This window comes from Hetaerina americana, unplaced genomic scaffold (assembly GCF_022747635.1).
Source record: "Hetaerina americana unplaced genomic scaffold, ioHetAmer1.1.p SCAF_9, whole genome shotgun sequence".
In the NCBI taxonomy this organism is placed as follows: Eukaryota; Metazoa; Arthropoda; class Insecta; order Odonata; family Calopterygidae; genus Hetaerina; species Hetaerina americana.
The window spans coordinates 71,765,621-71,783,543 of NW_027287538.1; the positions used below are offsets into that span (position 1 = coordinate 71,765,621).

General features: G+C 38.3%; 1 protein-coding gene across 2 annotated transcripts; it reads right to left on the reverse strand.

Annotated features, from left to right (window-relative positions):
* Positions 1–634: 634 nt before the first annotated feature.
* Sirt2 (Sirtuin 2) lies at positions 635–17,691 on the reverse strand. 2 transcript variants are annotated; one of them, XM_071598116.1, is made up of 8 exons: positions 17,396–17,691; positions 16,992–17,137; positions 16,818–16,914; positions 16,084–16,316; positions 12,217–12,340; positions 9,576–9,768; positions 7,588–7,774; positions 635–6,477 (listed from the first exon to the last, which is right to left on the reverse strand). In XM_071598116.1, exons 1-8 carry the CDS (start codon positions 17,409–17,411, stop codon positions 6,376–6,378), a joined length of 1,098 nt encoding a protein of 365 aa, XP_071454217.1. In that variant the 5' UTR covers positions 17,412–17,691; the 3' UTR covers positions 635–6,375. The 2 variants fall into 2 exon arrangements, with proteins under 2 accessions (XP_071454217.1, XP_071454218.1); XM_071598117.1 differs by having other exon boundaries at positions 17,558–17,685.
* Between the last annotated feature and the right edge of the window lie 232 nt (positions 17,692–17,923).

Sequence of the window (17,923 nt, forward strand, 5' to 3'; positions counted from 1 at the left end):
ACCTTTGAAAAATAATGGAAACATGTATTCACTCTTGCAAGGAACAAATTGTGAGTGTTAAGAAGAGTATGGATTAGGAAAGGAACAATTTACTCCTAAAGAGACTTTATACAGAGTTATTCAAGGCAGTCAAGTACAAATCATGATTTTTATCATTATTTATTGAAAAATTGCAACATTCACCTAGTTATACCACTATAAAGTTTTGAATGACATTAACAAGGAACAGCTGCCATAACTGAAACACATTGAACATGAGGTGTGCAGAAATGCGCACACAATGCACCTTAGACAACTTTTAACATGAAGCAATGAATATTTGGATACATCACATGCATCAGTGCTTGTGAATAATTGAGATCTTCACTGTGAAATTCACTTGGCTTTGTCATTAATTTTAGCAATACCACGTTGGCAACACCACCAACCACTTACAACAAACGCATTTACATGAATACTTGGTATACTCACAATGTAATTAATATTTACAAATCCACTGTGTTTCAAGAACCAGGGGAGCAACACCTCAAATTGACTTAATTATTTTGCATATGAGATACACATGTATGCATATATATATATATATATATATATATATATATATATATATATATATATATATATATATAAAGATTTTATCTACCTAAGTAGGTTGAAAGGCAATTTTATATTATTAATTTCACACCCTTCTGGTTTATTTTAATAAGAGCATTGCAATGACATGATTGACAAAGAACAGATATCATTCCACCACTCTGCATGTACCATATATCACAGCATATAAGTTGACTTAGTAAATGTATAATTTAGGGTAATTGACGTGCAATGGCCTGAAGTCTAGATGCACACATCACTAGAATCAGGGATTAGGATCACTTGGAACCTATTAAACATACATTTTAGAGGGATGTAGAACACCAGTTCAAATGATGAATGGAAAAAAGAATGTGATGAGCTTTAATGACATATTAAAGAAGTAAAACAAAGTTCAAAAATCATACTTGCGCTATCATTTACACATTATGATGAAAGAAGACTCTTGGCTTTTCCACATTCACTTTTAAAAGTGATTACACCACAACAAAAAAAATGCTGAAAGGATTGCAGTAGTTTGTGATGGCATAAAATCTGGAAAAGGTCCAGGGAATTTGGCATCATTATTTTAGATAATGGACCACTATCTGCATTCACAGGTGCTCTTGGCTAAATGTTTTTTTAGGTAATCTACCGGTTAAGGCAGGTTTTTGGATGGACACAACTACCAAACCAATATTTTGTGACTCCTAACAAAACACAATCCAGCAACCTACTTTACATGAAGCCCCTCTTCATCTCCGAGTTCTTCCTTCCTCCCTTCATCCCATCCAACATCCCTATCCTATTCCTGCCCTTCCCTTGTTTGCCTAACATTCTCCCCTCCATCACAGTCTTCAACATTCCACTGCCGACCAATAAGCCCTTCATCCATTTTTCCTGCCTCTACAGGATTCCTCCCAACAAACCCTTCTCTTCGCCCACCATACCTAGTACTTCCTCATTTGTTTTCCTTCCTGTACATTTCACCTTCTACACACCCAAATTTCAACAGTCTCCAATCTACTTCCATCCTCCTGCTTCAGTGACCACGTTTCCCTGATGTACATAGCTACGCTCCATATCAAAGTTTTAACAAGTCTTTTCTTAACATCCGTACTCATCAATTCCCTCTGGCTAAATGTTATACCTTGGGAAATCCAAGGAGACGTTGGACTGGGGAGAAAGGTGTGCGTGATCACTGAATGGTTACAGACTCGAAGTATTCCGATTGAGATCATGATCACCACACTTGCGACATGCCTCCTCTAACAACACGCAACCCAACTGTTGTCTATCCCAGAGGTGACTCATTCGCACCTCTCAACCAATGCCAATTACCCATGCACCATGCATGTTAACGAAAAAAGCTTTTTCCCAATCCATAACCATTTAACTGCTTTTTCCATTTCTTAATTAAATCCCAATTAAAAAAAAATGAAAATGGTGTAATTTGATTCAGACATTCTTACATTAGCTCTAATTTTTATAGTTTATTAGAAAAAATTATGCCTGCTGCACATATATAAATACTCTACCATATTGTGTTTGAAAAGTGGAAATAAGTAATTTCACTATGTGACTCAAAAAGTTTTCCAATTATCCTGTAAAGCCTCCCACTTAGTTACATTAGGATACAATTAATTATCCACAGTATTTGAAGAGAAGGCACCATGAATTAATTGAAAATAATGAAAAATGGAGTGCACATGTATAAGTATGGGTTCTTATTGCCACATTTCCATGTCTCATGTTCATCCTTTCACAGAGTGCATTCATATTTAATTTCCTCTTCATCGTCTCCTGGACCCAATCACTCATCCTACTCTGCAATCAACTCAAGTTAGTAACAATTACCAGTAGTTGAGTACATGCAGTTGCCATACTCTATCATCATTATGGAAAAAAATCTAATTGAATGCTCGCATGCATGTAATATCATCAGTCAGGACATTCCTCTTATTCCGTGTCAATGCGTTTTAACATAAGACATGCAGTAAGAATGTTTTTTTAAATTTTTCACTGAAAATGATTGTGCCCTATGCACAGACTTCAGAGGATAAATCTACTGCATTAAGCATCATCGTTGATTTCAGCTGAAATCCCAGACTAATTAGAAAGATGCACAATAGCCTTCTGATGTGATCCATCAGTGCCCCTCCCAATCGCAGACAATAATAATCAATGAAGGAGAACATAGGGTAGCTCGGGGCATCATCCAGCTCTCGCAGACAAGGGCCTCTCAGGGGAAGGTCCCGGCCACCAATCCTCATATTCTCCCATGACCCTCTCACCTCCCACAGAGACCCAACGCACATCAACACCACTGACCTCCCTTTCATACTCTAAAATGCCATTAATTATTGAACATTCTGCGTATTACTGGGTAGTCTGCTCTTAAATGAAGGTCCTGGATGGATGCAAACTTAACCCCCCTCCATTTCTTACTCTTAACAGACAAGACACAACCTGAAACCCAGCCAAATTAATACGAAACAACATTTAATCATTACGGTGCATTTGGATGTTCATAAATTAACTGAGCGAATTATGTACTCGTAGGAAGGAAAAACTTTTCAAATGGATTGACTGCCGTTGGTTGTTAACATTAGGGCAAGAGGGGGAGGAGGAGCCTGTCCCTTGCTTGGGCCTGTGGATGATCCATTCATCACATTACCAGATGCCATATAATCAGCACTTGACTTCGTCCAACATTTTTTAGGCTTAAGGTGACATTTCTTTCACTTATATACATGCCAAAAATTAATTATTTCCAGACCAAACCCCAGATCATTAAAGGTATATCCAATTACTGAATAAATAAACTTGATAATTTTTCACACAAAAAAATTATTTTCTGGGAAAAAATACCAATTTTATTTATTCAGTGATCAAGAATTTTCATAAAGTAGGGCCTCAAATCATTGAATTCAAATTTACGTTCAATATTCAATCTAGAGCTATATCTTGGGAATTTCATACCACTAGGTCGACAGGTGTCGATGCTTGGATGTATTCTCATACACTAATGTGCAGCATAGATGTAAGTACAAGGCCTGTACAAATGGTGAGCCATGTTTTCAAGCATTGCTCTCGTTAACTGACACAAGAATGGAGTGATTGTGGCACTGAGCAGCAAGGACTAATAGCTTTGTTCTAGCCTATGGCCATAACAATTTCTCATTTCAAACCACATGCATTAGAGTTAAGATCCTTTTAGAAGCCCTTTAAAGATTTCCTGAGAGTGAAACAATGAAGGAATTCGAAGGGCAATGCTGTCAGCAATCAGCAAAATATTTACGGAGACTTTTCATAGGTTTCTTACAGAGAGAATTGCCGAGTCGTTTGCAATAGCATGAGTGGTGATGAATGGTCAAAAACATGAGCACTTCACACAGGGCAGAACATCTATCAAACACAAGAGTAGCAGTCAGCAAAGTCTTGCACATCAATGGATGACTTCCAGACTGAAAGAGTGCACATTGGGACAATTAAAAATCATCACACATCCATCCGTGAAGCTTCCGCAAAAGACATTGCTCTCTTGCCTTCTTGCCACATGATCCAAACTGAAAAACTGATCCTGCATTGCATCAGGATAAAAGCTGATCTGAATCTGACGTTTACATGGGCAGAAAGAGGACTGGGTCAGTGGGTGTCTGTTAAATCAGACTATGAGTGCTGATGAAAAACTTGAGAAAAATGTTTATCGGTTGTTGAAATGGTGTTATTCATTACTCTGTGCAGGAAAATCTTTACCAGGGCCTAAAAAAAACACGTGATATTCACTCTAATGAAAAGAAGGTAATTGAAACCTCTTTTTCAGTGAAAGTGCTACATTCATCCAGAGATGCCTCCGTGAGGTCATACCATCAATTAAAAGTACGACTTGAGAGCTAACAAAGCGCTTGCGGGAGCCAGTGTCGAGAAAGAGGCGGACAGCATGGCTGAAGGAGACCCTGGAGGACTGCAGCAGCATGATAATGCCCCTGCCCACACGTCTGTCTCCCTTATCTTTAAACCCCTGTCTTAAGGTACCCTAAGTGAAAACCCTTGCCATAAAGTTGCCAATAGTGGAAAATTGCCAAGAGACCTTCTCAAAATCCTGCTAAATGCTCTGCGAGATGCTTTCCATGGATGAGATAACCAATGGCCGGGAATGCTTCGGTAGCAGAGGGCAGTACGTCAAATGAGACAAGTTGGATCAAGCCATAAATAAAACTATTGAAACCAAAAAATTAATTTTTGTTGCTTTTCGGACAGAACTCATGTGATCATGACAGGGAAAGAGAGGATTCAAAAGAGGTGTTAAGTAATATGTCATCACAAGTTAAAACGACAATACGACTGTGGTAGAACGGCCGAGTCACGCAGGGGCCATGGCAATGTGAGTGGGAATGAGGAGAGCACGTGGAAATCTACCGGCAAAACAACATTTGAGCAACAATTTTTTCTTCTTCCAAAACCAATTTTACAATTACCAATTGCAGGCACTGCGACACTTCATATTCACCTGCCCGGTCAAAGCCATACAACAACTACATAGGATTAAAGAGAACTGCGAAGATGCCAGTCAGAAAATACACTTTTGACCTTGGGCATTAATTTGCAAGTCTATTCAATAACAAGCAATGTTGCCTAACCCTCATTGATAATGAAAACATTCAATTGCTGCCCAAATGTTGCCACTACAAGAATAACCTACGATCAGGCCATCAAGTATCAAAACAGCATGCATATTTCATATTGATGAGTGTGGAAATGATTTGAGACTTGAGCAGAAGTCATGGGAAGACGACGGTAGGAGGACCATTCTGGCCATTTTTACAACTATCAGGACTGTACAAAGTGTGGTTTGTAACAATAATAGCCTTTCCCTTCTCGTTATACCACATTGCACTACTTTTTAAACTACACAATCACACACACACACGCACATGCTTAAAGTGAAAACAATGAGCTAAATTATTTTCATGTATCCCATCTTATGTATGAGTGTATGCAAAGGATAAAAGAGCCTTTACCCATTAGTCAATACAGATATGTTTTCTGCAAAAAGACTTCAAAATCATCGTCCTGGTAACAGGCAAACAAATTTATTCTTTCATTCACAGTACATGTACATCTACTTGGTATTTACTCTGATTTTGTTAATCATCATCCGAAATCAATTTCCTAAAACTCTGAGAAGATGATTATTGCATGTGTGAGATCTATTAAATTACACTTAAAAAATAACTTATTTTGTTACACTCTGTCCTGTTACAATTTTTTCATCAGGAGAAGATGCAATAAATAAATCTTATCGAACTAATCCTCAGAGAGTCACGTAACCAAGAAACAATGCTTACAACCAGACATAAGTTAATAATCTAGCACGTAAAGTTCCCCTCCCAAGCTTAACAACAAAAATCAGTCTTCCCATGAGGAGGATATTCTGACGAGTACAAATTAATCGACTGAGAAGCGAGCTTCCATTGCGTGACCTCTCTATGGAATAGAATGGCGTGAGTTGTTAAAATACGCAAGTTGACCCTAAGCAGCACTCAGTCACAAGCACAATTAAAATCACAGAATGCATCAGGAGTGCTTCAGATATATTTACAACCCAAGTTTGAAGAGCTGTGAAGATATATAACTGATACGGAAACCCTGTGCGCCCATCGGCAGAACCTATTTGCAGCCATTGCATGCAGCTAGCTCACGTGGAACAGGAGTCAGGGACAGAGTGTACAAAATTTCCCCCAGTGGAACAGGTGCAGAAGTCGGTTCTCAACCTCTCGGAACTCCCAACACCTTGAGCTAATCACGAGGGCCTCCCTCAGCCAACGAGGATTCCTTGGCCTTTGGATTCTCGGCATCGATCTTGGCATGTTCCTCTTCCACCATCTTAAGCAGCTCATCCTGTAAGAGAGAGAGAGAGAGATTATAATGCCACGCAAGATGCGGTACAGAAGAGAGCAATTTAAGGGGCCTAATCCTTCACTGAACTCAACTGATTAACACTAAAAAAATTAAAATTATAATAATCTCTATTCTCAAGGTTCCACTGTTAACGAAATGATTACTTATAATGCATGCTAAGTTGTTCACATACACACTTACAATTCTCAATAAATAAATTACCCATCCATAAACAAATGTAAGTTCTAACATAATCATGGAGAACATAGTGGCATGTTTAAGGATTAAAATGTGTACCATATCGGTGGGATATTGATGAAATTCATAAAATATAATGCAAATATTGAAAATTTTTCAATGTTGGATTGGTACAAGCGTAGTGGTGCTTGTATCACTTTATGAACTGACAACCTTGCTTGCATCTCCCTTTAGATAGTAAACAAACCAACAAATGGCAGCGTAAACTGAGTGAATTTAGTGGAGCATCTTTGGCACTTAGGAAGTAGAAATTGGATATAACAAAGCAATATCAATCTGAAAAATAAATGGAAATTATTGTCAAATTGAAGATGTCACATTAACAAACTGCATTGGTAAATTTCCCCTTGCTGATTGTGATGCTGGCCCAGAGATTTTTTAAAAAAGGTTTGTATACTTCTCAGTAAACCTTTTGTCCATAAGTATAGTACATAATGGAATAAAACATCTTATTCAAATATTTTCCATAAAAATTATATTAAAGGGGAATATTAAAGTCAGATAATTGTGTAATATCATAAGTAAACACTGCTGGGACTTGGGCTGTATTTACTAACGTGTTTCCAAAAATTAATCACTAAATTTAAGCTGGTACGGAGAACAAAATCAATGAAGCATTTGCATCTTCTTATTTCACATTGGAATGAAAGATATTTTCAAGGATGCATCTATATGAATCAAACATGAGAGTATTTCCACTTGCAAAGACTCACAAAGTGGTCGACAAACCTCCTTAAACATAAAATCATCAACACAGTTGGGGGCTTTCAAATTGAAAACTACAAAATTAACTTATTCCATTCTATGAGAAAGAGAAAATTAGGATTATGCAAAACACGAAGACGTAATCACCTCCCATCCCAATTTCTTCGCCAGCATCCGGCACCCATCATCGCAATCGCCAACCCATGCCACATCACGAGTGTTCTCAGCCGAGTCAAAGTCCATACCGGCGCCCATGCCCATGAGCTGCATGAACCTGTCCCGCTGACCCGTCTTCTCCCGATTGATGAGCAATCGCGGGCACGTTGACTTCACCCTGCACAAAACAATGACAATGATGAGGGGAAATATTTGGGAATCCCCAGAGTAAGGGAATCCCAAGCGCACCATCCACTGAAAAAAAACCCCCTGGATTAAATTGTCAAATACTATTTTCTCCTTAAAATTTCATACTTTTCGGGACTTTTGGTGCGAGCACAGACGAATATCATTTATGCTGCAAAGAGCAATGGACATGTAATTACAGAGCTTGGAAAGGCAGGAAAATGGAAATCATCTTCTTTGTTTACTTCAAAGTCTACATTCCGGAAAATTCTTGCGTGTGTTGAAAACTTGAGATTTCAATAAATTAGATGCTCACATCGAACAGTCCATATCTATTTATGACAAGTTTCAAATACACCTTTTACATCTATCCCTTAGTTACAGTAATATTTCTAAAAACTATTTTCCAGAGTTGTAGTGAATACCTAGTTCTCAGGTTTATTAAATGATCTAAATGATTGTTTCTTCACTCATAGTCACTAAGAAAGATCTAGGCAGCTATTTGCAAGTCTGTTTGAATCAATGTCGCTTACTGAATAACGTGGCAAGTAAGCAAATGTTCCCTTTAAGTTTAACGAATACCCGTGGATATTGCAGAGGATGGAAATCAAATCATTACACTAGATTTGAATCATCTTTGATTTTTCTCAAGTACTGCATGAGAATCGTATCCAAATATTATATTCCCTCGGCCACCCATTCATTAATATTTCTGAGATTTAGAGATATACTTAAAATTTGAGCATGAACAAAGAACACTGGTCTTATGGTTTCACAATAGGGTCAATAAATGATAAAGAAATAACGAACAGAGCGTGGCAGAGGACACAATGAGAAGAGTCTACAGGCAGGGGTAGACAACATTCTACTACTCATGGGTTCAAGTGAACATGGGAGGAATAGTTTTTATATTTTTATTTATTTAGGGGACTTATCCACAACCATTACATGTATCAGACTCCTCAAATGCAGGTAGGGGATGGAGAGTTGGACCGGGCAGTGTTCGGAAGAGTAATAAGACAGGGCTATCAATTATCACCTGAGCTGTTTTATGGGTAGGAGGGGGAAATAGTTTACGAGTTAAGGAAAGAACTGGAGATATGAACGAAAGTTGGCAGGATATTTCCATTTGCTCACATACTTTGTGCAATGGGATATTTTTTAATGGTATGCACTTAACCACCCTATTTCCAAAACTCATTATTTAATGAGCTATGAAAGTGTTAAAAGAGAATCAAATAATTCGTTAACTACCGATAAAATGTTTTTTTTTCCCATAAACATCTAGAATAAAGGGTTGAATCTTTTCATATCTATTAGTGAATTCCCACCTTCAATAAAAGTCACCCATCACTGAGGGCAATGAGCTAAATTTTTTGAGATGGAAACTGAAATCTTTTGACATTCTTCGTCAAAAAAATAAACCTTCTTCCATTTAATTTTTAAATTGTCAAGATATAATTCTAGATAGAATTTACTCTGCGAAATTGGAATAAAATTTAACCCTAGCCAATGACAACAATTTTGTGGCAGTGACACAAGTGGGGTGGCTTGATTGTGAACTGTTTTTCTCACTATTGCTTTCGGTAAGCAGGCTCAAGTTCACCTGTTGTGTGTGATCACTAATTACCATTCAGCCCTCATGCGACACAGCTGACAATGCCAACTGATTTGCTGCTAACAGTGTGAGTTCAAGTTGTGGTGTGTTGTGGGAGCCTTTAAGGCTGAGTTCCACTAGCCTAGGAAGACGCTGTCACTCAAGAAGTTCCGGGAGGCAGAGGGGTGTGACTTGCCTGTCAATGACGGAGGCAAAGGGCTGCACAATAAGGGAAGAGCCAAGAATTATGAGCAGGTCACACTTGGCAAAGTCCTCCTGGACCTTTTGTGAGAAGCGTGCAGGCAAAGACTCCCCAAAGAATACAATGTCTGGCTTCACAACTCCATTGCAGTCTTCACACGTTGGAACAGAATCTGCAAATATTCTCTCTGAAAAGAAACAAGTAGGATGACGATATTAAGGAAGTCACTGCCTATGACTCTTCCTCCCTCCCGAATCCATTACTTTGACTTCAATTAAGACTTAATATTCAAGATGGCTTAAAATGCTAAAATGGTATAGGTAACGCAATGCTCCAACTTTGCTTCTCCTAGGCCTAGAATGACTAATACACCCAAATGGTTATAAGGACTCATAGTTGACAGAGAGACAGCTCTCCGAGAAGGATGGTGTCCTGGATTAGATGTGGTAAATTCCTAGTTACTCCTTTTAAGTGCCATAGTCACTGTGAGTGACTACGTCACAAATAAACCTTTTTTCATGTAGCCCTGTCTTCTTTCCTCATTGTACAAATTTTATTAACTTTTTCTCATATTGATCCAATTTTTGAACTTATATGCTCATTCATACACTGCCTTAGTAATTCTGATATAATTTTTTCTTTCATTTTCAACAGTCCTTTCAAAGTCAATTGCCAATGAAATAATACTCGAAACTCTAGGCAGTTTGCAGCATAAGGAAGATTTTGCTGACGGACATTTTTATTACTGCTTGCTGTAGTGTAAGAATTGTTTTTAGTCTCTCTACAGAGTACTACTGCCAGTAGACCATAGCTCTTGCGATGGAAATACAGTGTCTTTGAGACATTTGATACCCTCATCTGGGGGAGATAGGGACCTATTACGTATATGATATACAGGACCTTTAAAACAAAACAATGAGTCAGTCTTTCCTGTGAGGTGGCATTTTTTACTGCTGGCATAGAAGTGCCTTCATCTTAATTCCTGTTTTCTGGTTGACAAAATCACGGAGCGACCTTGAAACATTTGACCCCCTCATCTGGAAAGACAAGTACCCGATATCTTCCGACAATGAGTCACACTTTCTGAATACGGGGGACTTTGTCTACTGAAGAAATAGTGAGTGCCGCAGGGGTATGCTCTCAAGGTATCCACCCTTGTAAACTGTAAACACAATGGAAGTTCACCCCTCTCTGCATCAGAGCAGTAGAATAATTTTACCAAAATAAGTTTTTATTTGATTGCTTCAGAGCAAAATGCTTACAAAAGGAGACACTGTATACTATAACTTGAAAAAATGTCAGCAAATTATTACAAATAATAATGTTTCTACAGAAATTTTTCATAACTTCTGCATTTCCCATTCAATTGGCCAGACAATTTTTACATGAAATTCAGCAATTATGCATGGCACTCACAGGGCTAAGCATTGCCAGCTGAATTTCTGCAATATTTGAGCAGAATTACACTTAATTAATTTTTTAAACGTAACAGAAAATTACAGCGTACTAAGGAGGCACCTGTAGTAAAAATAAGTTGTAAATCCAAATATTTCAACATAATCTCCGCTAATTTTTTTTAACATGCCTGAATGTCTTTTTGCAACTGTTATTACGATCTCATTTACATTTTTAACTTTGAGTCATCTAATTCAACCGCTGTTTTTGTCTTTTCTCTTTGGTTACTGTTCTTGAGGATATAGTTTTACATTTTAATACCTTTCCCACTTTAGTTGAATGGAAATCAGGAACTCGGGGAGTTTAGGAAATCAGGGTTAACATGCATGCAATCAAAAATCTCTAAATAATGTGTTACAAAATATTTTCACCATTATTCCATTGATGCTTCTTTGATATTTAAGATTTGGCAGGCAATAAAACAAAGCAGCATTTTTACCTTACCAGTCAGAGGAAATAAAAATACGTTGGCCAAATCATTACCAATTTTTCCATCTGCATTCAACTAATAATTAAAATGAATTCAAGTTGTTATTCATTAAATTTTGATTACTACAACAATAATTTCATGTCTTAAAATGACATAGGTTAATTAGGAGTAATTGACTTTGAGGCAAAAATTGACAATTATCTAAGCAATGAAACAAATGACCTCAGCCGTTGGTCACCCACCCTAATACGACTACATACTATGTCTAAGCAATGCACCCACCGTAAGAAGATGAAACTTCTGAAATTGACATTTTCTTTTGATTAATTTCATCATTCAAAAATAATTAATGGCATAGTGCAATAACATCACAGGGGCAGGATACGAGTTGGAACATTTGAACTGAGAAGAAGAGAAGGAAATCAGTTCTCATTAATACAATGTAACGAATGAAAGAGTCTCCTTTGAAAATTGTTGAACCGCATGTGAACTTCTGGAAATGTGAATTTGTCTCATGGAATCAAACATGGATATTTATGAAAACATGTGTCCAAGGAAGGTCCAATTTTTTAGGAATGCAGTAGAGTTTACTGCTCATTTCTAGGTCAAACTGATTCAGGGATTCAGAGAGAGGCAAGTGGGCTCTCTGAATTTACACGTGAAGGTTGTTTGAGTGCACTTTCTGAAATCTAGAGGTCAATTTACAACAATGGCGGATAGCAAAGTGTGAATAAGGTGGTGCGTGCCTACCCTTCATCCACTCCAGCGAGTATTCCTTGCGGCATTTGAGGCAGTGGGATGTGTGGAATGTTCCGTGGGCCTCCACCAGCTTCTCTCCAGGGATCCCAGCCACTCTCTCCAGGGTGTCAATGTTCTGTAAGTTCACAATGAAAATTTTTCTCATGCACTTACAAAAAAGGTTGATGAAAACCCAGGAATTGGCTGGATTGTGAGCATTCAAAATCCTTATGAAAAGAGCACCACGGAAAGGATCCATGTTTTATCTTTAAACAATGCTGCACTCCACCATTTAAATCTCTCTTCAAAAGACTTGGTTTATTACCAGTACCTTGCGCACACACACACACACACACACACACATATATATATATATATATATATATATATATATATATATATACTCATATATACAGAAACAGATATAAGGAAAAGGGATAGGAACACATATAAAGGACGAACACAATAGAGGTGGGGACGGCGGAATCGAACGGATCACAAGAGTAAAAATATTTCCTCAACCGGGACTCGAACACCGGATCTTTCCACTTGCCGGGCGGATGCTCTTAACCACTTGAGCTATCGAGGATAGTCAATTTACCCTGAGATCCGTGGGTCTAATATGTCGCCAAGCGCCCCGATTCTTTCAGCCAAGAGATGGCGTCAGGGGGCAGTTTCACCCACCAAAGGAGAAATAGACAATACACAAGGAAAGGAAAGGACAGTGGGTTAGAATTCATACAACATCATACAGGAAAGGAACAGTGCGTTTCGTGGCACGCATAGCCAGAAGAAAGAGATGAGCCACATTGGCCAAATACACATTCAAACACGAAATCCCGCCAAACGGCGAATAAATACTCATATATACAGAAACAGATATAAGGAAAAGGGATAGGAACACATATAAGTTAAGAGCATCCGCCCGGCAAGTGGAAAGATCCGGTGTTCGAGTCCCGGTTGAGGAATAATTTTTACTCTTGTGATCCGTTCGATTCCGCCTTCCCCACCTCTGTTGTGTTCGTCCTTTATATGTGTTCCTATCCCTTTTCCTTATATCTGTTTCTGTATATATGAGTATTTATTCGCCGTTTGGCGGGATTTCGTGTTTGAATGTATATATATATATATATATATATATAAAATATCTTCGAAATGGAACGCTCATCGGCGACACACAAATATATAAAAACACAGATGTAGATTTTTAGAATATAGAGACACAAAGAAAGGACACTCACAATTTGTTATTTTACGTTTCGACAGCACGGCTGTCGTCTTCAGAATGGCGTTCTCGGGGAAGAGCAGAGAGGATGTGCGGGGGAGAGGTGGGGGAAGGAGAGGTAAAGGGACCAATAGGAAATGAACAAGGGGGTGGGGGGGATATGTAGGCAGCCAATTGATGCATTCAGTGGGCTTGGTTCAGCCCGGGCGGTTTGAATGATTGGGCCACCCAGATATGCGCCATCTCGCGGGTTCTCACCTCTATTATACTCGCAGATTTGGGAAGGATTTCAATCACCGAAACAGAGAAGCAGTGTCAAAAGATTGGTTGTGGGAAGCGGTGTGAGTAGGGATGGGATAATTAAGAAAGGTGGGGGGTTTGGTGGAATAACGGTGGTTATTCATGCAGAGGGAAAGTGCGGTCGTGCATTCGCCCACGTAGAAGGCAGGGCAGAAGTTACAGGAGAGGCGATATATAATATTTTTTGAGGTACAGGTGGCGAGTGGTTGGGAGTTGGTACTGAGTGAGGGGGAAGACCCTCCCCACACTCAGTATATATATATATATATATATATATATATATGCGTGTGTGTGTATATTATAAATGTATGTATATATGTATATATATATATATATATATATATATATATATATATATATATATATATATATATATTCCTTGTTCTTAAAATACTACCTTGATCAAAAAGTTCCCGGAATAACCACCGTGTGGCGCTCCCATCGTTCCGATTTGAGTTCTGTTTTTTTTGTTAAATTGGTACATCTGTTGTTGATATTCCCTTTAAATCTTAGTGTCATAACTTGACATTTGCAAAAGTTACGTAGCCAAGAGTACATTTATCTCTGTGTGTGTTGGCGATTTTTTACAATTGCAGAAATGGATTTAAATTTGCAACAACGAACTTGTATTAAATTTTGCGTAAAAAACGGATTTAGTGGCGCACGGACGTTGGAAATGTTGGAAAAGTGTTTCGGCAACGATTTTCTAAAAAAAACGGTCGTTTACCAGTGGCACGAGCGGTTCAGAAGTGGTCGTGAGTCAATCGAAGATGATGAACGCAGTGGCAGACCATTGACATCGAAAGTCGGTGAAAAAATTGATAAAGTAAAAGAAATGTTGGTCAATAACCGCAAATTAACCATCAGAGAAATAGCGGAGGACTTGAACATTGCCTATGGATCCGCCCAAGACATTGTGGTTAATGATTTGGGTTTCCGTCGTGTAGCAGCAAAGTTGGTGCCTAAAGACCTCAATTTCATGCAAAAAAGAGACCGTGTTGACGTCGCAAAAGACATGATTTGCGAGGCTGAATCCGATCCCACATTCATCAAAAGGATCATTACTGGAGACGAGACGTGGGTTTATGAGTACGACACGCAATCCAGACATCAGGCAAGTGAATGGCGTTCACCAAATGAGCCGAGACCAAAAAAACCACGTCGTTTTCAGTCAAAAAAGAAGGCAATGCTGACGGTTTTCATGGATTACAACGGTTTAGTGCATCATGAATTTTTGCCAGAAGGCCAGACAGTAAACAAAGAGTATTATTTGGGCGTTATGAGACGTTTGCGTGAAGCAATTCGCCGAAAGAGACCAGAAATGTGGGCAGAAAACTCGTGGATTTTGCACCATGAAAACGCACCGTCGCACAGTGCTATCATTATTCGTAATTTTTTGACGAAAAATGCAACAAATACCATCCAACAGCCCCCGAATTCACCTGATTTGGCTCCCTGTGACTTCTTTCTGTTCAATCGAGTTAAAAAACCATTACGGGGAACGCGTTTTAGCAGCCGAGAGGAAGTAATGGAAAAATCGCAGGAAGCACTGATGGACATACCGAAAACCGAATATAAAAAATGTTTCGAGGATTGGATCAAGCGCTGGCATAAGTGTGTTGCAGTCGATGGGGATTACTTTGAAGGGGACAATATAGATTTAGATGAATAAACTTGTATTTTTAATTTTCTGAATAAATTCCGGGAAATTTTTGATCAAGGTAGTATAGTTCAATACTCCCCTCAGAGCTCTCTTCGCCTGCTACTGCATTGTAATCAACCATAGGTTAGTTTCAGATTGTTTTCTTCCAAAGACACCTGCAATTATGTCCTCTGACTGAATCACCACATTCATTGGATAAGCTTTTACTAGTACTAATAATATTTTATCAGTTGCTTTTTCTATTTACTACTACTATTACAACAACACTTCTTCCAAGAAACCCTTTTGTTTAATACTCATTGGCTCTCTTTCCCTTCCACTGTCTATTACTCTAAAACTATTGATCCCGTAATCCACAGTAACTTTCCATCTCACCTCACGTAGCCCCTAACTTATTTATATTTTCTCTCTCGTTAAGGATACAAATCAACACATTTCTTTTAATTTCAAATGAACTTCTTCTTATCCACTACAAATATATGGTTTCAAAATTACATTCTAAATTGCAAACAATATTCCATGTTGTAATTTGATGCACTAAAATATGAATTAAAATTAATTAAACCCAAAACTATGCATCACATGAAGTAATTTCCTCATTTTCCTTAGTAATACCTGCGCACTATACTCATACTGGAGTCATTAAAAAAGGAATGAGGGGGAAAACAAACGAGGGATCACGACCCCTTACCTGTGTGTAGTGGCGTAAAAGAAGACCCTTGTCATTCAGCATCCGCAGGAAGTAATGGCTGATTGTGGGCTTGAATGATCCTGGATAGAGTTCTTTTGCAAGAGCAAAGAATGGCTGAGGATTTTCAAGGAAGAAATCTATCTCAAATATTGCCTGTGGATCTGGTAGTTTGTACTTCTCAAGATTGTGATATAGACCTGAACCAGGGCTCCTGAAGTCTGGGATTCCGGCGGCTTCAAAAAGAAATAAATTACAACAGTTGAGGCTTCCATTTTCACTTTCGTGTTCCAAGCAAATAATAAGTAAGATTATTTCTCACGGTTAAGATCATTATAATTTAGCCACAGTGTAAATCCATGCACATTGCTGCCTAAGTTCAATATCAGCATCAAATAACCTACTCTTTTGAGTGGAAAATATTACATAATCAGTAAAATAAACATCTGACATCTCAGTCTTTAAATCCAAAAAGGAGAGGTTATCTTTGGGTTAATGCTCTCAATTTATGTACTTGATAGTTGGTCACAAACTACAATTGCTGATTGTGAATAACCACTTCAAGAAAGACATTTCAATAGGGCCCAGCGTACGTTCTAAGGCAAAATAAAACATACTTTTTTAAAGTAAAAAGCTCTCTCAATTTTTTATGTTGGTACTGTCCGTTGCTGTTTTTCGAAGAAGGTTTCAATCAAGAAATGATGTACATGCACGAATAAGCTAGGCAATATACTCACAAGTCGAAATTCCTGCTCCTGCCATGGTGATTATATTTTTACACTTATCATCTTGAATGTACTTGACAATTCCATCCAGACTTACTTCATCCAAGACCTAAACACAGATATATTTATCTCAATTTAAAGAAAAACCTCTTCATTCAAATTGTGGGCAAATTTTGACGCACTCACCTTTTCTTTGCTACTGCTTTCCGAATCACCACGATTAAACCCAAAGTTTTGGAAATAACCAATCATTCCCTCCAGGATCTCATCCATTTTTGAAGAATTTAACATTTCGGAAAAGGTTCCAGAAACGCTCGGTTTGTCATCTTTCCCTGCAATAATTTTTTTCGCATGTAATACTTAACTTAAAAATGCGCTATTCTTTGAAGGGAAACTACTCTAAACTTAAATGCCATCATAACTGGAGTTAATTTAAATATTTCCATAAAAAAGTCCAAACATGCACTTCTGCCTCTCATTGACCTCTCCAATGCAGATTACAGTTCGCAACATTTTTCATTAGCCAAATTTTAATAAAACAAGTACACCTAACTAATTAATATTCATCATTAAATACTTAGATGTCTTACCGTCAGCAGAAGCCATTGAGCTAAAGTTTATTTTTCCTTGGAAATTCAACTATCCGTCTCCCAATTTCCAGAGTTTCGTGTAGCGATTAATTGCGCAGTTGCTAGCGAAGAGCCTTCACCAATGAGAACTATAAAATAATGTCACCCGTAATTTATATGTACCGTTTCCGTGAATTTTCACAACAAAAACAATTTTGCAGGGCCTGGCTGGACCTCCAGTGGTATGACGTACACCCAGTATTTACTTCGGAATACCGGCAGAGCGTGCCACGGTGCACAGCTGGGGTCCAAGTTGCAGGGATCGAGGTCTGCAGCTGACGACGTCACAATGTGTTGCGGCCCTCGATCGAACTAAGAGAATAGCTTCGCGGGAAAACTGGACCTCCATTTCGAAGGTGACCAAGCCAATTATGACGGAAAAGACGGATGGATTCTGTTTCTCGTGATTTAGACGTAAATATGATTATAAGCATCCAAAGGCTCTGCTTAACGAATTCTCGTTCATCGCTTAAGTTTCAATAATCCTCA

Bases quoted from the DNA above. Each gene is read 5' to 3' on its own strand.
- Sirt2 (XM_071598116.1), bottom strand. The intron at 16,317-16,817 runs GTGAGTATATTG...TTCTTTTTGAAG, and splicing joins AGGAGCAGGAATTTCGACTT to CCGCCGGAATCCCAGACTTC. The intron at 6,478-7,587 runs GTGATTACGTCT...TCTCTCTTACAG, and splicing joins CGAAGAAATTGGGATGGGAG to GATGAGCTGCTTAAGATGGT.